Raw genomic sequence first — 21,517 nt, 5'->3', positions numbered from 1 at the left:
TTTATCGAGCAATAGGAATTAATATGAAGCTGCTTTTGTATTTGAAAAGAGCAACTGAAATAAACAAAATAACTTTGATTTCAGGTTTATTTGGCTATAATATAATTCTAAAGTAATCCAAAACCCGATCTAAAGCTTGACCATGATACATCGAAAATTCACATATTTTTATACGAGGAACTATTACTCCGTTTTTTCATGAGCATATCAACGATAAACAATCAGCTACGATCACCAAGATTTTCAGTTGGATCAATTTGGGCTTTCTTAAATAGTTATAGTTAATATAGTTATATTAACTATATATATATTATATTAACTATAACTATTTAAGACAGCCCAAAATGATCCAACTGAAAATCTTGGTGATCGTAGCTGATTGTTTATAGTCAATTGAATAAAGTGGAAATTATATTTTGTCTTCAATAAATCCAATTAAATATTTTTTTTTTATTTAGTTTTTTATTAAAGAATACAGACATTTTAAATTATCATTTTCATTTTCTTTATTTATACTGAAAATACAAATTATGTAGAAAATTCTCATACAAATTGGCGATCTTGACCGGATACAATATAATCACTGATTCATGCACGTATTTCAATTCAAATGCATTGCACAGAGCTATTTATCCTTGCAGTCTATTGGCGATCAGTAGCACGAAGCTTCTCCTCAACAGCTTCACGAGATGCTTCTGACAAATCAGTAGCTTGTATATACTTCTGGACTCCCACCAAAGACTTCTTTAATGCATCAAAGGAGCTAGAGTACAACATCTTCTTCTTAACCTGAAGTATAAAAATGATTTAGTAGCCAGTTCTTATAGTCAAGCAAGAAAAAAATACCTTAGCAGTATCGGGACACCATGACATAAGGAACAATTTTTGTTTCTTTGAGCTCTCGGACGTGCCTTGGCATTGGTGCATGTATTCAAAATCAAAGAGGCCATATCTGCAATAAACAACCAATTTCAGAGAATTTATTATAAGCGCCATAATGCGTTGGATTCGTTTATTCTAACGTATAGCACAAACCTTGCTAGATAAGTTTTATAGACTATTAAATTCCTATTAAACATTAATTTCTAAAAAGTAAACTTTTTTTTTTTAATTTCTTTAAGTATAAAAGTAGTATAGCATGCATACAAATAAAACAGAAAATAAATACTTTTTAAGTTAAATAACAAACTAAATGCTGTTGTATTAACTAGATTAACTGCTATTTTTATACCTTTATCTCAAAGATAAAGTTTTATTAAGGCATTTCAAAGCGTTGAAGTATTCGGGGTCAAGAATGAGTCATTTTGCACAGAACTTACCGGCATTCTCCAGGACCGCATTTCTGGATATCTTCTAGAAACTGATCGTATTCGCTATTCCGATCACCAACAGTTTCCACATCAATTTGTTTTTCATCACGAATATAGAAAATTACATAGCGATGTTTTTTATCCTTCTTTATTTCCTCGTATGTTGTTTTGCATACATCCGATACAGTTACTCCAGAAGCCTGTCAATAATAAGAATTTCAGAAGTCTACAATGAGAGCGTGCTAAAGAGAAGTTCGTACACTTGAGAAATTGCATTAGAAGCAATCATTTTATTGAACTATATTCTTTTCCTTTGTAGAACTACATAAAAATATTATATTCACATATCCTATATTCCCATATAATATTAATAAAATAACAAAAATTTTATGAACTTCCGGAAATTGTGCAATTGCAGTCTGATCATAAATGCCCAATGACAACAATTCACGGAAATTATTATATGGCTCATAAAATGAAGATGTTATCGACCTTGCTTTACAATTTTTCTTGACCTTGTATGGGCATAGAAAGCTTTTTATACGTCCATTACACCGATTCATTCGCAATAAAAACAAACAAGCAAACATAAATAGATGAAATTAATCACAAATGATAACTTATTACCACTTTTGATAAGATTTATATATATATATATATATATATGTATGTATGCATATGGTCACACATACTTGCATACAAACAAAAGTGTTCTAGTTCTAAGAGTGGCAGACTAGACGATACCCTTAACACAGATTCCAGTTGTATATTTGTGTTTCCTCTATACAAACATCTATACATACATACATATATTCAACAAAAATAATTTGAAAAAAAAATAAAAAAATTCGAAGACACATACAGCAGCTATACATATATAATCCGCTTGCTTCCCACTGTACGCAGCTGTTGTGCTTTATCCATTATTAGCCCCACACTATGAACTATTTTATGTGACTGTATTCATGTGTATATATTTTGACACATGTATGTGTGTATATATATAACACCAACATATGTGGCAGACGAAATATATTCTTTTATGATTTTTCGAATTTTTACATTGATTACAAATTAGTTCTGTCCATGCTATGATAAAAGCGATCAACGTGGAGCTTGTATATACATATATATGATATGTAGTTGTACATACAGACAGGTCTAAATGGAGACAATAGTCAACGCACACCAACAATTTTAAATACTTTATATGGGGTCGAAAGAGCTTTCTTCTGTCTGCTACAGGGTATAATGCACATGTATTGAGAAAAATTTCATGTATGCTTTACGTTGGCTAATTTGCCGGTAATTAAACAGGAAATGACTAAATTAAATTGATTTTAAAATTTTCGGGTACATTAATAAGTTACACTAACAAATAAAGGAAAAAAATTTCTGTAAGCACATGCAGTAGCTGTTCAAAAATTTTATTCCAAGCCGGCATAATCATAAAAAAAAACCATACATACACACATGTATAAAAATACCGAAAATAATTTGTATATGTATACGTTCATTTCTGTTATAAATATGAAAATATATGTATTGGTAGACAAATATATATTCACATACAAAGTTGTCAAATATATATATATATATATATATATATTTTTTTATACATATATCTATATATATTTTTCAATATCTATATATACAAAAATTTTCACATACATACGTATATAATCGCAAATTGTGAAGTTTCGAATTAATATTCCATATATTACTCAGCCTATTCTGACTAATGTCTACCTACGTATATACATGTATATATATGTGTGTATGTATATCAATGTATCCATTAATATACATATGCATATGTACATACATACAGTCTTTTGCAAGTATACATATTTGGTATGAATATATACATATGTATATCGATACATATGAATGGATTTCAGTATGTATATTTTTAAATGATTATTGTGTGCTTATGCCTAATAATGCAAACTTTTTCTGAATTATAAAAATTTCTACGTCATCTCAAAAAAAAGAAAATATTTTTAGTGTATACCGAAATTGCGAATACACACAATCACACACATATGAATCATCGTACTTTCAGAAAGATATGCACATGTGTAGATCAACGTACATACACACTTTTAAAGTTATATTAAATTCAAAATTAAATATACTTATTAACTGTAAAATTCCCTTACCATTTTTCTGCTATATACGAGTTGCTTTACCGAATTTATAAACCAATTGCAATTTGTATATGTTTCAGTTTAAACAGAAATGCTTTTTAGCCTTCCGACCGCAAAGAAAAACCGGACTAATCAATTTGGGTGGTGGTTCCAATGCATCGATTTACGCATGAGTTGCGAGTCAAACAAAAGTTGGGTGGGACTTGTGCCGCTAGTTGAAATGATGGAAATGGAACAATAAAATAAACTATCGAAATGTTGCCGGCATTAAAACTATCGTAAAGAGAGATTATTTCAACTATTGTTAATTGTAATATTCAAAAATAACATTTACTATTTTAGAGTCCAAATTTAAAGAAACCATTATTGTTTTAAATTACGATTATTATTTGACTTTGAAAAATAGCTCTTGAGCGTAAGAATTTGCGTAACTGACGTGGGCACTTCATGACCAATACCAGAAAAAAAGATTCATAGATGTTTTTGCACGCCTTTCCTATCGGATGCGTTCGGAAGATCCAATTATTAAAAAGTATCCAATTATTAAAATATATATGTTCCTATAATATTATATTCTGATTTTTTTTGACTGTATCGCACAACAGGATAATTAAGCATTATTTACAATATTTTATTAAGCAAATAACTACACTAAAAATGTGAATCAGCACTAATTGCTGAAGCATAGAATTATTATTGCTTATAAATTTGAGCTGACTGAAGCATCGACAAAGTAGAAAACTTTTTGCGCTTTGGAAACACTTGAATTATAATTGATTTCGTGTTTCCTCAATATTCCCGAATATACTACATCTAAAGGTCCCTGTTTTCGCGGAGCAAATATTTTTTATTTTGTGCTATGAGATTTAATTGATTTAAAATTTTAATAATAGAAATAATTTTTGCATTACTCGAACTATATTATGACACGAGTTCAGTTCGCATCAACTAGTTAACATGTTCCAAGTCCAAGTAGTCCCAAAGCGGCGTTCCATTTTATTCCAAAAGAACTGGTAAAATCGCGTACTATGAAAATACGCGAACAACTTCAATTTGAATAAGAAAGCAGACAAAAGAATAATATTGGTAAAGTACTGTTCAAGTTGTATTAAAGTCGGAAAAAGCCTCGCATACTTTCCAATTAATATGAATATTATCATATCTTTCTTGTATTTCTAAGGTGAGTAAAAAATACTAAATTTCAAGCTTAAATTATAAGAATGTTTACCTCATATATCAACGGGATGATACACACACATATATTTGTGTGTGTGTGTGTGTGTGAATGGTCACATACACACGTATTCAATCAATGTTTAGAAACAATTTACAATGTTGTCATGAAAAATTGTTGTTAATGGATTAAAGCTCCAAAGTTTGCAATAGAAATTGTATTGAATTAAATTCATTATACATATAAGTATAGATATATGTGCATTAGTGTCAAAGTGGAAGTGAATCTGCGAAAAATCGATATTTTTAGTATGTACATATAAATATTTGTTCATATGCAGCTACAAAAACCGCTTTGTTAAAGTCGGTATTAGTGACTCGAAATTAATACATTCGTGACAAATATTATATAAAATTATTACTGTTAACGAACCTTCGATTGTTTAATGTGTGCATTAACTTCAGAAAATGTATATGTATATACAATGTAGTACATATTTACACACAATCTTATCTTAAATGGGCGTGGCTTTCTTGAATTATGTGTGCCTCAAACTGTTCGTAAAACTAAATATAAATTCATACTTAACGGTAAGTTAAGGTTAATTAAAAAAAAAAAAAAATGTACAAGCCGAACTGTCTTTGGAGAAAAAAAGTTTACCCTATTAAATACATACATACGTACATAGATATGTATATGCTTACATCTAAATCATTGCTTTTTTTTTAAATGTTATTGTTAATACAAAACAAAACGACTTGAATGCATTGAATGTTCGCTTAAATATGTAGATGTTTAATAATGTATTTATGTATGTTTCTACTAAAATACCATGTATGTAAATATATACATACATACATACTGACTAACCTACTGTATATGTATTTACACATACTTATGTACACATACATATACACATACTTCCATATAAAATTCACAGTATTATACGACTTCGCCTGAGTCAGACATTATCTGCTTGCAACAACAGATAAGTTTAAAGGCTTATCTTTGAGCTCAGTATGAGGACGTAGTATGTATAACTGGCAATAATGCTTTCAATCTGCGCACCTTAAGTAGAGGCGGCTACTAAGTTACTCTTATATATACATAAATGCGTGTGTGTTACAAATAATAGGAGGAAAGTTGAACATTTGCGTTAAAAGCACTTTTATCTGATTTAACTAATTGTATGTATTATTAGCACACAAAGTTAATAGAAAACTACTAAATAATTATTATAGCCTGTAATGTAAAATTTATATTATATTTAATAAACAGTATATATAAGTTAATTATTTCTTATTAGATTCAAAGTAGATTTAAATATACGTATATATATGTATGTGTGAGTAGCTGAGGAAGCTTTGTTCGTTCTGTGTTATTGGATATGTGAATGAAAATGGAATCTGATCAGAATAATTTCTTGTATAAATTTAGACTCAATTAACCGATGTTTGTTTTTTTATAAAATATTTTGTAGTCTTCTTATTTTACTGAAAAAAAAATCAAATATTCGATTATATTCTTTAAATTATATTTCAGTTTACATAATTACGTATTGATCAAATTATAACATTATTTAAGTTAAACATCCTGTTTATAAAATTTCGTATTTTCTGATTTTCTTCTTTTTTCTTTGTTTTTCAGATTTTATACAAGCTTCAAAATGAATCCCCAGCCGAATTCAAATTTGGAGCAGTCCTTGGTGACGGAGGCGGGCCACATACAAGCCCAATATTCAGCTTTTCAAAACTTTGAGCAATACACCGCTGCCGGATATACAAATGCACCGTTATATATTTCAAAGCCAACTGGCATGGGGACTTTGACGCGTATTAATCCCCATTGCTCTACAATTGGATCTCAAAGTAAAATAGAAACAGCTTCGCAAGAAGTGACCATTCCCGGTATGGAACCCCATACCTTAGTACCGACGGTTAGGTATATACAAGCACCACAGTTTGATGAAGGAGCTGATTTCGGCTTACCTGGCCTACCGCCATGTGGGCTAGAGCCGCATTATACAGACGAACCAGCTATACCATACGGTTATACTGCAGATTCCAATTATGGATTGCCGGGCGTGAGTGCAAATATGAAGCAATTCGCCTCACGTCCCTTCGACAATAACCTAAATGGATCTGAATCAGCTATTGATTCCCAATGCAGATCTTTTGAAGGTCAAGGAGATTTCAAATTAGTACCATTTGCCACGAGCTCCCTAAACACTGTGCCGCCCAGAGTCGGGGACAAGGAGGACTTCATTGGCGGTTCGGACAGTGATCTATGTTCCACAATGAGGTGGCGTGACCCAAACCTCTCTGAAGTTATAAGCTTTCTCAGTAATCCTAATAATGCTATAAAAGCAAATGCTGCCGCATATCTGCAGCATTTATGCTACATGGATGATCCGAACAAGCAGCGGACAAGAACATTGGGGGGAATACCGCCGCTCATCCGATTATTATCTTATGATGCTCCGGAAATTCATAAGTGAGTGCTTAAAATCATACCGTTAATGATTATAAAACTAATAAAATTCTCTATTTTTGTCTTTTTTCTTTGTTTTTTCATAGAAATGCTTGTGGTGCATTGCGAAATCTGTCTTATGGCAGGCAAAACGATGAGAATAAACGGGCAATTAAGAATGCAGGCGGAATCGAAGCTTTGGTGCATCTGCTTTGCCGGTCTCAAGAAACTGAGGTCAAAGAATTGGTAACTGGAGTCTTATGGAATATGTCCTCGTGCGAAGACATTAAACGGTCAATTATTGATGAGGCGCTGGCTGCTATAGTATGTAATGTAATAAAACCCCATTCGGGATGGGATCCTATCTGTTGCGGGGAGACATGCTTTTCCACGGTATTTCGCAATGCTTCGGGAGTTTTGAGAAATGTCAGCTCAGCTGGCGAACATGCGCGAGAATGCCTTCGTAACTGCGAAAACTTGGTCGAGTCTCTACTTTACGTCGTTCGATCATCCATTGAAAAGAATAATATTGGAAATAAAACAGTTGAGAATTGCGTTTGCATTCTGCGCAATCTATCGTATCGATGCCAAGAAGTTGAGGATCCCAACTATGATAAGCATCCATTTATTATACAGGAAAGGACTGTTCCATCCTCATCGAAAGGTAAGCAATGTAATATTTAGTTGATATATAAACACCATATTTTTTATTTATAAATATGTATAATTGTATTGTTGCATTGTTATATATTATTTTTAGGTGAGAATTTGGGCTGCTTTGGCACAAGTAAAAAGAAGAAGGATTTGGCACTGAATGAGTCGCAGCAAGACTATATATTTTCAACGGAATATGCAAAGAATACCCGAACAAACAATAAAACCAACAAGGGATATGAACAGCTCTGGCAACCGGAAGTGGTGCAATACTATCTCTCATTGCTGCAAAGCTGCTCTAATCCCGAAACGCTTGAAGCCGCTGCCGGTGCAATTCAAAATTTGTCAGCTTGTTACTGGCAGCCGAGCATTGATATTCGCGCAACGGTGCGCAAAGAGAAAGGCCTTCCGATACTGGTCGAACTGTTGCGAATGGAGGTCGATCGTGTCGTTTGTGCCGTTGCCACAGCACTGCGCAATCTTGCTATTGACCAACGAAACAAAGAATTGATTGGAAAGTACGCCATGCGCGATTTAGTCCAAAAACTACCATCTGGGAACGCTCAACATGACCAAAATACGTCAGACGACACCATCACAGCAGTATTGGCCACCATCAATGAAGTCATCAAGAAGAATCCAGAGTTTGCGCGTTCGCTCCTGGACGCCGGTGGTGTAGATAGGCTAATGAATATAACAAGACGCAAGGAACAATATACTACGTGCGTCATCAAGTTTGCCAGTCAGGTTTTGTACACCATGTGGCAGCACCATGAGCTGCGCGAAGTATATAAAAAGAACGGATGGAAGGAACAGGATTTCGTTAATAAACACTTTGCAGCACATAGCACCCCGCCAAGCTCACCAAATAATGCTAACAATACTCTAAATAGACCAATGGCATCTCAGGGAAGAACGCGTTACGAGGATCGAACAATCCAACGTGCCCCGAACTCATCTTATCGAAATAAAGATGCACCACCTGGAGCTGTCATGTCCAACAACGATTCCGCATTGTTGTCCGAAATGGTTCGAAAACAATTATAAAGTGTATATTTGTTTGAATTTTTTTTTTGTTTATTTTACTAGTTATATATACACACTATATAACTCTTAAAATAACTAAGAGGTGAAAAATGAATTGTTTTACTGGGGCTTTATACTTTTCTCTAAGGTGGTAAAGTGAGAACGAAAGCAAAATCTGATTTGTTAAAATTTGTCTTTTTTTAAATTTCTTATTTTTCTTTTTTTTTTGTTTGGTAAATCTAAAATTAATATACATATCAATGCAAAGTAAAAGAACTAAAATATGTGGGAAAAGAATTTAATGAAATTTTAGGATTAAAGATCCAATCATTTTCTTCAATGAAATGGGTTTACAAATTTTATATATAAAGGGAGTTTTTGCAATGGGTGCCTAGGGTTACACTACGAAAGAGAGACAAATTCTTAAGTATATTGGGGTTTCCAGATATTCTTTTTAAATAGTCGGCAACCAAATAAATGTAGATTTCCATAACTTTCATAATTAAATTTCTCCCGATTCCTTTAATGAAATGTAAGAATTGTTATAGCCCACATATGTAAATTCCTCAAATCTCATAACGATTGGATTGTTCGAGATTGTTTGCTTATAATAAGATAACGGCAATGAAGCTATTCCACTTTTGATTTGATCACCATTGATTCTAAGGCCTTATATTATATCTGAAACATAAATGGGTTGCTTTAAAGTGTGTCTATATTATTTTTTAAGTTTAACGATTATATATATAGAAATACATATATATTATAATTTTAATTAATTTTAATAATAACTTTTCGAATATATCGATGGAAAACTTTCTGGACGCCCTTAGATTAAATATAAGACCCCAAAGAGCAAATTTTATGTTTCCTAAGTTATTGTATTTAAATTGCATTGTTTCTTTTATTACTTATACTTACTAAGATTAGTATTGAATAAAATAATTATAAGGGGTGTAATTCATTTCACACCGACTGTATGCATTTGACTACATAATAAAAGAATTAGATTATTCGTGTAGATTTATGTATGTATATATTGTTACACAATTAAAAGCAACAAATTACATTGGGTAGGGCTTATAATCAGAGGCCGTAACGGTCCGTGAGTATTGCATACAAATATTAACTTAAACAATTATTTATTGATTTTTACTCTATACATATATATACTAAACAGCAATAATTAATTTGGACTTTTGTTGTAAAAATGATTTATATTCAATTTCTGATTTCCATTATAAACATTTCCAAAAACGAATTATTAAAAACAATTTTATATCAATAATAATTAATGAAAACGGCTTCTTTCTGAAGACTAGCTAATATTTTTGGGTAAATATTGTAGATTATTATATTTTGTTGATCTAGCTTAATGTGGAAAACATATTTCAATGAGAGATATCAAAGCAAGGCTGAGTGGTAAATCAATTACGAATAATGATACGATGTTTTAATACTGAACTTTGCTGGTTATAAATTTCTATGCTTTCAATATTAACAATTCCGCCTATGAATACAAATTATTATCGATAGATATCAAATCGATAGTAACAGTGGGAAATGCAGAAAGTAGAAACATGTTTATATATGACATTTTTGTTGTCCTAATTAAAAATATCGAATATATATTTGTTATCGAAAATACTTTTCCAACAGTACTGAAATCGAATATATAATAATAGTGAACTCCATCCCTGGCTGTATAAGTCGGCTTTTACATTGTTTTTCAACTGCCTTGTGGATATGAATTCTCCAAATAAACATTTATAAAATGGAATATGAATCCTCCTTACCTGAGCTTGGTGGTAAATTAATTTAAAGTTAATTAGTAGTTGAATCTCATCTATATGTGCTGCAATAAAACCATATGTATATCTACGTGAACGTAAATTTATATCCAGTGTACTTGCAGACATTTATATATGCATATACCTATGCGTGTGTGCCTCTGTGTGTGTGTGCTTACATATTTATGCATTTGTATATATTGAGTAAGATGAAGAAAAATATACATATATGCATATAAATATGTACATATGTGTATAAATAAACAAATACAAATGTGTGCAAATTCTACGTCACATACTTGTGTATGTATATATGTATTTACAAAAAATCATACCCAGTGAACATGCATACATAAATATATGCTTATTAGACTGTTCGTGATGACATAAATACGCACATACACACATGTATACATTTATACAATGAAAACTATGAGTATTTCCTAGATCTCAATCCTTGTATAAAATATTTGTGATAATTTATAAATAAGTTTGTAAAATTCCATCATACTGTGTAGTAGTTTGTGATTCATGCAAGATTTAAAAATGGAAGTACTACAAATATTCGATGAGGTCCCCACCGCAGATGTAATATTCAGAGAGACCCCCGTCATTGACATCGCAATATTAAAACCTTTCTTTTACCTTATCAGCTACCCTCCCGCTGTGTGTTTCCCTCAATTATCATACGGGACGTGTTGCGAATTCGATCAGATGAAACTTTTTATAGCCGTTGCCGAAGTGAATTAAGTATATAGCGGCTGTGGAATGTGTTGCCGTGCCTGCGCCTGTTTACCTGAGCTAGAGATAATATTATATATTCCTGTGTGTGTCCCCGTTTGATAATGTGTTAAGATTGTGTGGAAGACGCCCGCTTGGGCGTGGCGGATCGGCCAGAAATGTTGGGTATATCAGTTCAGTTCATACATACATAGTATATATAGATTCCATTGTGAATATGTCTTCTCGTTTGGGGATGTTGATCCCCATTAATCGTTTGGTCATCGTTGATCAATTGAGTACCAAATTTACGTTAGATATATAAAAATATATATAATACATAAATAATAATTTACGAAAGATACCTCAGATTCAGTGATAAACAAAATTTTATAATATATTAAAATATTAAAATATTTAAACCATTCTAATACGTTTTAAATTGAATTTTTTCAGATCTTCTCACCTTAAGCTGCAATAAGAGGCTCGAACTTTTGGAGTCATTTTTAAGTCAACCCGATGGTGACAAGAAATTAAACCATAGCCTTAATTTAGAAGATAATTTTAAGAGCCACCAATTTTCTCTGGATGCTTTATTGGACACATTCATATTACTCTATGATGAATGCAGTAATTCATCTCTGCGGAGAGAAAAAAGTGTATCGGATTTTCTTAAACTTGGTAAGCAAGCAAGTAAAGTAAAGTCTATATGATCTATGTAGGTATAAATAACTAAAAGCACCCATTTATATGTGACTTAGTTCGGGGAATTCGTGATTTGTATAATCAGTAATTATTATTTCTTTGATTACTATACTATATTTTTATTTTCTTTACAATTTCAGCTAAGCCTTTTGTTCATATTGTCAGGAAGCTACGGCTGACGCGTGATGATTTTGAAATTTTAAAAATAATTGGCCGTGGCGCATTTGGTGAAGTGTGTGTTGTTCGCATGCTATCATCAGAAAATATATTTGCCATGAAAATATTAAATAAATGGGAAATGCTGAAGCGTGCGGAGACTGCATGTTTTCGCGAAGAGAGAGATGTGCTAGTCCTCGGAGATCGTCAATGGATAACAAATTTGCATTATGCGTTTCAGGATAATATAAATTTGGTATGCCATTTATTTAAAGTATTGATTGAGTTAATTTATTTACATATTGATTTCTTATTTTAGTACCTGGTCATGGACTATTACTGCGGTGGCGATTTATTAACGCTGCTGAGCAAGTTCGAGGATAAACTTCCAGAGGATATGGCAAAATTTTATATTACAGAAATGATTTTGGCAATAAATAGCATTCATCAACTGAAGTATGTTCACAGAGATATAAAACCGGACAATGTTTTGTTGGACAAACGTGGGCATGTGCGTCTGGCTGATTTTGGTTCCTGCTTACGTTTGGATAAGGATGGCACAGTGCAATCAAATGTTGCTGTTGGAACACCCGACTATATATCGCCCGAGATCTTGAGGGCTATGGAGGATGGAAAGGGTCGTTATGGAACCGAATGTGATTGGTGGTCACTTGGTGTATGCATGTACGAAATGTTATATGGAGAAACACCATTTTATGCAGAGAGTTTGGTGGAAACCTATGGAAAGATTATGAACCATCAGAATTGCTTTAATTTACCCGCTCAAGATACTTCACACAGTAAGTTATCTGAAGCATCTAAGGACCTACTACGCAGACTAATTTGTATTCCTGAAACGCGGCTGGGCCAGAAGGGGCTACGTGATTTTATGGAACATGCATGGTTCGAGGGGATCGATTGGGAGAATATAAGAAATGGTCAAGCGCCTTATATACCAGAAGTGTCGAGTCCAACAGATACATCGAATTTTGACGTTGACGACAATGATGTGAGATTAATTGATTCTATTCCGCCATCGTCTAACCCGGCCTTTTCTGGATTTCATTTGCCATTTATTGGATTTACATTTTCTCAAAATAATTGTAGAACGGACCTGAAAACAGACGACTTATTTCCTGATAGCAAAACGCAAACATCTGTTTTCGACGAGAGTCTTGGAAACTCTGTTTCGAGCAATAAGCAATCAAAAGATGCAGAAAAATCAAACGAATCACTCAATAAACAAATTAAAACATTAACCGAACAATTAGTCACGTGTAAGCACGAGAAAAACGAACTGTCCGCAAAATATAACGAAATACTTGAAAGACTACAAGTTCAAGAAGCTGAACTAAAGGAAACAATAGCTCAGCGTAATGTCGCAATGATGGAATACTCAGAAGTAACCGAAAAACTCACAGAACTTCGAAACCAAAAACAAAAACTCTCAAGACAGGTTAGAGATAAGGAAGAAGAGCTCGATGCGGCAATCCAAAAGAACGATAGCCTGAGAAACGAGCTGCGTAAATCGGATAAAACTCGTAGAGAATTGGAACTGCATATTGAAGATGCTGTAAACGAGGCGTCCAAGGAGAAAAAAATAAGAGAACATGCCGAAGAATGCTGTCGAAAGCTACAAAATGATTACCGCAAATCGGTACCGAATGTCGACTCTACTTCGCCCTCGGGAATGGCGGCATACGAATTGGAACGCGTCGAACTTCAATATGCGGAAAAGCTAAATCATCAACAGGCACGGAATAACTTTGAATTGGATGCCCTAAAGGAACAAATAAGCGAATTGGAAGCGGCCAACGCAATGCTCTCTAAAGAACTGCAGCAGGCGCATGAAAAGATCAAATCTACTCCCGATTATATAGCCGACTCAGCAGAAGCGATATTGGAGTTGCAGAAGCGATTCGATTTAGAGAAATCCACATGGTACGAGGAGAAGCAACGTTTGAACACAGAAGTCAGTACGAAATGCAAAAATCTACGAGACTTGCAGGCCGATGAAATTCAAATATTGAAGGAACTCCAGGTTAAGCGCGAAGCAATAAATCATTGGGAACTGCAAATGGCCGAAATAATACAATGGGTGTCAGATGAGAGGGATGCTCGAAGCTATTTGCAGGCGCTGGCAACAAAGATGACTGAAGAAATCGAATATCTCAAGCATGTGGGAACCTTGAACAATAATGCCGTTGATCATAAGAATTGGCGAAACAGACGTTCCCAAAAGCTAGATAAAATGGAATTGCTAAATTTGCAAAGTGCTCTGCAACGCGAAATTCAGGCGAAGGCATCCATCGCCGAAGAGCTTAGTCAAACTAGAGCCGAACTCATTTCTACCCAAAAAGAAGCTGTCGATTATAAGAAGCGATGTGAGTCTATCTTATATGACCTGAAGAAGAAAGAGGTCGAACTGAGAGACTTGCAGAAAATGGAACTTGGCTATTCGGAATCCTTTTTGAATAAGGCATCCCATCATAATAATGCCTTCTTCAAGGATATGTCTATGAACACTGAAGTTGCGGAGTCTGAGGAATCCTATGCTAACGATGCAAGGGACAGTATTTCATCGGCCTCTAATTTGTTTCAGGCTGCGAATCCGGGCATGCTTTTCAACTATGAGTCGAAGTATTCACTCAAGCCAGGGAAGGACAACTTAAGTGTGAAAAATGCTGCTATGAATGATGACATTCGATCAGAGCACAGCCTTAACTATGAGGAATCAAAGAAGAAGATGAGCAATACGTCAATTCATCAGTTTCTCGTGCGAACCTTTAGCAGTCCTACCAAATGTAATCACTGTACTTCTTTAATGGTCGGCTTGACACGGCAAGGTGTTGTTTGTGAAATTTGCGGATTTGCATGCCACACTGTCTGCTGTCAAAGAGTGCCGACCATGTGTCCCGTGCCCATGGATCAAACCAAGAGACCATTGGGCATAGATCCAACTAGAGGAATTGGAACAGCTTATGAAGGCTATGTGAAGGTGCCCAAATCGGGAGTCATAAAACGGGGCTGGATTCGTCAATTTGTGGTTGTCTGTGACTTCAAATTGTTTCTGTATGATATATCTACCGATCGATGTGCATTACCTAGTGTAAGTGTGTCCCAAGTGTTGGATATGCGGGATCCCGAATTCTCTGTTGGCAGCGTACGAGAGAGTGATGTCATTCATGCTGCTAAAAAAGATGTTCCATGTATTTTTAAGGTAATTTTGTATACAATTTTGTTAACCTTCAATTACAATGAATTATTATCTTCACTTTTAGATAAAAACTTCTCTCATTGAAGGAGGAATCTCATTAAGCACTTTGATGCTGGCTGATAATGAATCTGAAAAGTCCAAATGGGTAATTGCATTGGGCGAACTTCATCGAATTTTAAAACGAAATAATTTACCAAATACGGCCATTTATAAAGTTAACGAAATATTGGATAATACCCTGTCGATTATACGAAACGCTCTGTGTTCTGTTATAACTTATGCGAATCAAATTTTACTAGGAACTGAAGATGGATTGTTCTACATCAACTTGGATCAATATGGTAACGATTGAGTAAATATTAAACTATATATTATGTGAATTATAAAAACAATTTATTCCTTCAGAAATTGCACGAATTGGCGAAACAAAGAAAATTTTGCAGTTGTGGTATATTGAGGAAGAGCAGATAATTGTTATTCTTTGCGGAAAGCAGCGACATTTGAGGCTTTTACCTATAAGGGCTTTGGAGGCAAGCGACGTCGAATGGATAAAGGTCGTGGAGTCTAAGAACTGTATTTCTGCTTGCACCGGAATTATACGACGCTATCCAAGTATTGTGTACTCGTTTATCATTGCGTTAAAGCGACCCAATAACCACACCCAAATCATTGTATATGAAATCAATCGCACGCGTACAAGACACCAAAAGACTTGCGAGTTCACGATCGGATATCTAGCTCAACATCTACAAATATTGTCAGACATGCGTCTAGTTGTCGCACATCAAAGTGGATTTACAGCGTATTTCCTGAGAGGCGAGGCAACAGCAATGTGTAAGTACATTCTTTATTTACTAATATATTTTTTATTTGTTGGTAATATTTTGAATTTCTTTATTAGCCCTTGTTCATCCAGAAAATCAACTCTGCGCATTCTTGAATTATTCTGGCGTTGATGCAGTTAGAGTAATTGAAATATTGTCTCCAACCGGTGGAACCTTTGGGGAATATCTATTAGTATTTCAGACTCTTGCAATCTATGTGGACTTGCAAGGACGCAAATCACGCGATAGGGAAATAATGTATCCAGCTTTTCCCACTTATATAAGTAAGTATTTTCAGTACAATATTATGGAACTATATAACTAAATTCTTTACTTCTTATTTTCAGCATATTCCGATGGTCATCTGTTAGTATTTTCAGAAACTCATTTGGATATATTCAATACACAAACATCTGAGTGGGTTCAATCCATTGGTATAAAACAATCGCTTCCTCTAAACAATATAGGAAACGTTGTTTTAACATCAATAAATGATACACCTCTGATTGTGTACTTAGCTAATATTCATACAAGTAAGTGTTATAAATAATAAATCACATAATAAAAAGATGACTCTTTAATGATAAAGGATTTAATTTTTAAATTAATATAAATATTTTTTCTTTACAGAGGGTCTTTTGCAGTATCATGATGGTGACCAGAAGGGAGTCAGCAATATTAAACGTAGATTTTCTATAAGAGAAATAAATAAAACCGTTAAAAGGTAATTCCAAGAATTTACACAACTTTTGCAATGTAAAATTGTAAAGTACTCAAATTGTTTTGCGTATTATATATTTATTAAAATTGTAAATTTTATTATATTTCAATTTCAGTGATCGAAGATCAAAGATGATATCTGGGCCAACGAATTTCAACCATATTTCCCATATGGGGCCTGGTGATGGTATTCAAAATCAGCGATTATTGGACTTGCCAACAACTCTAGAGACAGCTGAGCACGCAAGTAAACAAATCATAAGTTCGTTAAATTCCGTGAACCAAATAAGGAAATGTAACTATCTGGATCAAGGTAAGTGCTAACAAAAAATTGTACTATATTTAATGTGATATATATTTTTTTATCTTAAAAAAGTGTTGTTTGTATTTATATTATATTCTATTTTATACCCACTAATCAAAATCTTTTTGATCGTTTTAGCTGATGGTAACTCAGAGGATTTTGGTAATGACAATTTGCCATCTAGAACTCCCAGCCCATTAGGAACGTTAATTTTTGATGACCTAAATAATATCGATTAAATTGTAATCTCCATATTAATTTAACCTAATGCCGAATAAACTCGAACAAATCAAATTTGTATTGCTAATGCATATTATTTTATAAAACTGCATGAAAAAATCTAGCAAAACAACACGTTTTCTTACATCAACTTTATTTAAATATAAATATTTATACAAATATGTTTATAAGCAACTATGTCTTTGGGTTAAAAACTAAAATTAATGATGGGTCATTCCATCAGTCCGTTCTTTTGTATCCCCGGATAGCAATCTAATGTCCTGATCTGATCGGCATTTCGTATGGCTGCCTTAGACAAATCCTGACGAGCAACAAACTCAGGAAAAAATTTGCAAGTGATCTCGAGCCACTTGAACTGATTTGAATGCTATCAATAAATAGGTTGTAGGTGCAGCTACTGGGTGGCTTTACAAATGTGGTAAAGTTGGGGTAGCGTATGATCTCGGAGGGCTGCAAAGGATAAATAATTTGTATATTTTGTTTTTGGTAAAATAAAAATTAACTTACAATTGACATGGACTCATTGGAAACACGACAAAAAGTCATATGTTTGCCGGTTATCATGGCATGTTCCACGCGTTTGGTAAATAACGGTTCCGACCAAGGCAATTGATTTAAATGTGAAAGGAATGTGCGATCATGAAACTCCACAGGATCCGATATGAGCAGTTTATCTAAAAAAGTCAGCAGTAAAGTTAGGCATATTCATATCAATATCTCTATAAATATTCATACTTAGTAGGGATCCTTCCACGACCATGTCTTCAGCGGTCATATCGGTGTGGTTTGTCTTCGATTTGCTGTATACCGTGTTGGGCATGTAATCTAGTAAATTTCCGTTGTACAGAAAGAGGTTTTCAACATCTGTCATATTCAATGAATAGAACTGATTGACACCAAACATCTCAAAGAATTCACGCACCGGCGTCATGCTATAACAGCCGGCTAGCTCGATTTTCGGGTAATACGTGATGAAGGATAAACACATTTCCTGTTTGGTTGAATAGCCACCGAATGTGGTTCGTTTGCGATGCAGAGTGTCATAGGCACAGTCTGTAATAATATAATCTCCAGGCAAAACGACTGTCTCGTTGGCCAACTGATGAAATTGCTGATACTTATAATCATAGTTATCATCCTCAATGATGCGTGGCAATTCCTTGCCGCCTCGAATATGGCGCAGGCTCATTTTGCGACCAGCGCGATGCGTGTGTAGAGTGCCAGAAATGATTTTAATGCCATCTTCGGGAAACAACTGTAATAATTGAAATTAAAATAAACAGAAAACATTTTAAGTAGCTTTTTACTTACAACATTGGAGCACGAAGGTCCGCAGATGCCAACATTGCGGTACAACTTTTGACCAGGCGGAATAATTTGGGTATCGGAAATAGAAACTCCACTAATAATAATGCCCCCATCGTTAGGGCGTATCTCGGGCGTATAATGAATACGAAATCCAGAATGATCAATGGCTGTAAGTATTCATGATATAATTTAAATTCTTAATTTAGCTGAAGCTCTACTTACCGCGCAAAGCTTTTTGGTTATCATAATGAATTTCTAGCATATAATACTTGACGCCCGATGAGCCGCCAATGGGTATACCAACATGTTCTGGTAAAAATTGCCCTGACGAGCCAATGGACCAAACCGCAACTGGTGTCGAACATGAATCCCAGTCGCGTGGCGTCAATGAGTTGCTGTTGCATACGGTTCCCGTACTTCTGACCCAAACATCCCACGAGGCGGCATTTGAGCCGGGATAAGATTTTGTTGAGCATTCGAACAGAGTCATGTGATGCACAATTGTTTCGTCGCTTTTCCTATATTTTTACAATTGGTAATTAAGAGATTTGATTTAATATGCGAATTAGTTACTTACGAAATATGTGTTAATAGCGGTTCATAGCCAATAATATGATGCTTTTGTTTCAGCATTGGAGCGCTGACAATTTTACACCAATACAAAGTATCCATCGATGGCTCCAATGTAACATTATTTACAACAATATCCCATTGATGAGTGACCTGCTTGGCTGTCATACTTTGCTTCCTGAAGACGGGATTCAGTAAATGCATAGGCTTCGCACCACGATTCTTACCATGCCCATCTAGATTTCCGTGTATCGGATCCTCATTGCCAAACGACCACAAAACTTTTACCGTGTCGTGCTATAAAGAAGAGTTTTATTAGTTTATTTCTTTGAAGATCTAAATGAGTTCATTTACTTACGCTTAATGGAATATCGTATGGATCACACGTTTCAACCAAACGCTTGAATTCAACAATGGTGTGGGTCTCATTTTGACTGCCATCAATAACGTGATAGTTTTGAGTATCATCTTGTATGGGTGCTCCGTGCGGATGTTCGAGGGAACCATGACAATCCTATTAAAACAAAGAACCGTGCGTTAATATATGTTAATATGCTAAGATATAGAGCAGCTACAAATACTTCTTTGTTTGAAAAATTATAGCTAGGCATAGGCAGAAAAATTTTTAAAAGTGTTTGGGATCGTTTATTGTTTATGTTATCCGCGTCAGCTGTTTGTCCATTTGAAGACCTTTCAGATAATTGCTGCAGCAAATGGCTAATGTGAATGGCAGATGTTGATAAAGGCCAGCTGTCTAGGCAGCGCAGGATATACGTAAATAGAAATATACATATTTACACATTTCATTGTAAACACGACGTCATCAAGAGCTGTAAGAGTTGATTTGCACGACCTTGACCTTGGTATATTTTTGCGTAAGTCTTCTTTTGATTTGCAGTCTGTTTATTTATATTTGAATATTAATGTGCGCTTTAACAATGGAATTTTAATGCTTATTTGATTATTTCTTTTTACTTAATGCAGCTTCAAAAAATGTGTTTTTGTGCTTTATCTGAGGCCATAAAATGTATTGTTGGCTATTTTAATTGCAATTTAGATGTATGTATTATTTTTATAATTTTATATACATAGTACTTGAATGATATAATAACTAATTATTGATCACTTATTGAAATAACATAAGGTGTCATTTGCGACATTTCTTAGCTAAGGGCCACTAAATTAGACACCCTGTATATAATTTATTTCCGATGTTTTGTTACATACATTCCCTCACGCACACCAGCACATGCAGCGTCACATGCATACATGCATACATATGTACCTACACTCGAGGGCTGTTCTTTTGCTGCTTCTGCCCTTAAATAACATTTATATATTGTACATACATATACACTTTAATGAATCACAAATTAGTCACACACTCTTCCATATTAACTATGATTCTCTTGTAAATATTTTAATTGTTTGTATACTCGATACAACTCTCAACTCGAATGCACTCTCAATACTCACCAATGCATTTGCTTTTCCTGTATGATCGTCTACCCATAACAAAACCATATCAGCACTGGACATGCGAGCGTCTTTTTTGGAAAAGCCAAGGCCAATGAAGCCGCGAGTATTGACCGTGACTTTGAAGTAAATATCCTTCTCTTTTACTTGCCACTCCAGCCAATATAATCCATTGTTGTCCATCATCTCTAGCCTTTGCCAGTTCTGATGCCGCACCGATTTATGTGCAATTGCATCGCTATGATGCGCACAGTTTACATTTTGCCATATATAAACGACAAATATACACAGTTTTGTGAATATTTGTAGCAACATTTGGAACTTCTCTTTGTTTTCCTTTTTTTTTTATATATTTAAAATATATTATTTTTAAATCAACGACACTTAAAAAGTACGCGCCTTTTGTTCTGCTCGGTTGCACGCCTTTTCCGTTTTAATTTGGCTTCAATACTACGTTTATGCACACGCTTCAGGGGAAAGATCATTTCACAAGCCGGCAGATGTTCTGAAGGAGCTAAACACACCACCTTTTGCGCACACACAGGTATACACAAGCGCTCAAAAATACATACAAGAATGCACACATGCATAGATACATACGCATACATATTTACGTATGCGTCGTCCTCATGATCAAAGCAAAAATATCGATATTTTATTAATTACAAAACATTTAAACGATATACAAAGGATTGTTAATATCG

General features: G+C 34.2%; 4 protein-coding genes across 8 annotated transcripts; 2 read left to right on the top strand and 2 right to left on the bottom strand.

Annotated features, from left to right (window-relative positions):
- Nucleotides 1-481: 481 nt before the first annotated feature.
- On the bottom strand, nucleotides 482-3,626 carry LOC6579951 (cofilin/actin-depolymerizing factor homolog). Its single transcript, XM_002005788.4, has 4 exons — nucleotides 3,473-3,626; nucleotides 1,320-1,510; nucleotides 847-952; nucleotides 482-789 (listed from the first exon to the last, which is right to left on the bottom strand). The coding sequence occupies exons 1-4, from the start codon at nucleotides 3,473-3,475 to the stop codon at nucleotides 643-645; spliced, it is 447 nt and encodes a 148-aa protein (XP_002005824.2). The 5' UTR covers nucleotides 3,476-3,626; the 3' UTR covers nucleotides 482-642.
- An 858-nt stretch (nucleotides 3,627-4,484) lies between these two features.
- On the top strand, nucleotides 4,485-9,804 carry LOC6579950 (catenin delta-2). 3 transcript variants are annotated; one of them, XM_015164003.3, is made up of 4 exons: nucleotides 4,485-4,640; nucleotides 6,282-7,127; nucleotides 7,211-7,767; nucleotides 7,864-9,804. In XM_015164003.3, the coding sequence occupies exons 2-4, from the start codon at nucleotides 6,301-6,303 to the stop codon at nucleotides 8,802-8,804; spliced, it is 2,325 nt and encodes a 774-aa protein (XP_015019489.1). In that variant the 5' UTR covers nucleotides 4,485-4,640; nucleotides 6,282-6,300; the 3' UTR covers nucleotides 8,805-9,804. The 3 variants fall into 3 exon arrangements, with proteins under 3 accessions (XP_015019489.1, XP_032586418.1, XP_002005823.1); XM_032730527.2 differs by lacking the exon at nucleotides 4,485-4,640 and adding an exon at nucleotides 4,975-5,190; XM_002005787.4 differs by lacking the exon at nucleotides 4,485-4,640 and adding an exon at nucleotides 4,976-5,224.
- Nucleotides 9,805-10,469: 665 nt separating this feature from the next.
- Nucleotides 10,470-17,513, top strand: LOC6579949 (serine/threonine-protein kinase Genghis Khan). Of its 2 annotated transcripts, none has more exons than XM_002005786.4 (11): nucleotides 10,470-10,591; nucleotides 11,750-11,974; nucleotides 12,139-12,410; nucleotides 12,474-15,374; nucleotides 15,436-15,712; nucleotides 15,777-16,205; nucleotides 16,273-16,479; nucleotides 16,543-16,728; nucleotides 16,826-16,919; nucleotides 17,032-17,228; nucleotides 17,358-17,513. In XM_002005786.4, the coding sequence occupies exons 1-11, from the start codon at nucleotides 10,558-10,560 to the stop codon at nucleotides 17,456-17,458; spliced, it is 4,923 nt and encodes a 1,640-aa protein (XP_002005822.1). In that variant the 5' UTR covers nucleotides 10,470-10,557; the 3' UTR covers nucleotides 17,459-17,513. The 2 variants fall into 2 exon arrangements, with proteins under 2 accessions (XP_002005822.1, XP_032586417.1); XM_032730526.2 differs by lacking the exon at nucleotides 10,470-10,591 and adding an exon at nucleotides 11,458-11,479.
- A 102-nt stretch (nucleotides 17,514-17,615) lies between these two features.
- On the bottom strand, nucleotides 17,616-21,361 carry LOC6579948 (MOXD1 homolog 1). 2 transcript variants are annotated; one of them, XM_002005785.4, is made up of 8 exons: nucleotides 20,814-21,361; nucleotides 19,696-19,851; nucleotides 19,345-19,634; nucleotides 18,990-19,285; nucleotides 18,771-18,934; nucleotides 18,195-18,714; nucleotides 17,967-18,133; nucleotides 17,616-17,909 (listed from the first exon to the last, which is right to left on the bottom strand). In XM_002005785.4, exons 1-8 carry the CDS (start codon nucleotides 21,126-21,128, stop codon nucleotides 17,712-17,714), a joined length of 2,106 nt encoding a protein of 701 aa, XP_002005821.2. In that variant the 5' UTR covers nucleotides 21,129-21,361; the 3' UTR covers nucleotides 17,616-17,711. The 2 variants fall into 2 exon arrangements, with proteins under 2 accessions (XP_002005821.2, XP_043866942.1); XM_044011007.1 differs by lacking the exon at nucleotides 20,814-21,361 and adding an exon at nucleotides 19,919-19,963.
- Nucleotides 21,362-21,517: the final 156 nt, after the last annotated feature.

Source organism: Drosophila mojavensis, unplaced genomic scaffold (assembly GCF_018153725.1).
Source record: "Drosophila mojavensis isolate 15081-1352.22 unplaced genomic scaffold, ASM1815372v1 contig_80, whole genome shotgun sequence".
NCBI lineage: Eukaryota > Metazoa > Arthropoda > Insecta > Diptera > Drosophilidae > Drosophila > Drosophila mojavensis.
This window is presented reverse-complemented; position numbering and strand designations above follow the sequence as displayed.

Excerpts from the sequence above, each read along its gene's own strand:
- LOC6579951 (XM_002005788.4), bottom strand. Across the intron at positions 953-1,319 it reads TGCGGTCCTGGAGAATGCCG|ATATGGCCTCTTTGATTTTG; the intron begins GTAAGTTCTGTG and ends TGTTTATTGCAG. Across the intron at positions 790-846 it reads GGTGTCCCGATACTGCTAAG|GTTAAGAAGAAGATGTTGTA; the intron begins GTATTTTTTTCT and ends TTTATACTTCAG.
- LOC6579950 (XM_032730527.2), top strand. The coding sequence starts at position 5,153 with ATGGGCGTGGCTTTCTTGAATTATGTGTGCCTCAAACT. Across the intron at positions 7,128-7,210 it reads GATGCTCCGGAAATTCATAA|AAATGCTTGTGGTGCATTGC; the intron begins GTGAGTGCTTAA and ends GTTTTTTCATAG. Across the intron at positions 7,768-7,863 it reads TGTTCCATCCTCATCGAAAG|GTGAGAATTTGGGCTGCTTT; the intron begins GTAAGCAATGTA and ends TATTATTTTTAG.
- LOC6579949 (XM_002005786.4), top strand. The coding sequence starts at position 10,558 with ATGGAATATGAATCCTCCTTACCTGAGCTTGGTG. Across the intron at positions 10,592-11,749 it reads CTCCTTACCTGAGCTTGGTG|ATCTTCTCACCTTAAGCTGC; the intron begins GTAAATTAATTT and ends GAATTTTTTCAG. Across the intron at positions 15,713-15,776 it reads CATCAACTTGGATCAATATG|AAATTGCACGAATTGGCGAA; the intron begins GTAACGATTGAG and ends TTATTCCTTCAG.
- LOC6579948 (XM_002005785.4), bottom strand. The coding sequence starts at position 21,128 with ATGTTGCTACAAATATTCACAAAACTGTGTATATTTGTCGTTTATATA. Across the intron at positions 19,635-19,695 it reads CATACGATATTCCATTAAGC|CACGACACGGTAAAAGTTTT; the intron begins GTAAGTAAATGA and ends TCTTCTTTATAG. Across the intron at positions 19,286-19,344 it reads CCGCTATTAACACATATTTC|GAAAAGCGACGAAACAATTG; the intron begins GTAAGTAACTAA and ends GTAAAAATATAG.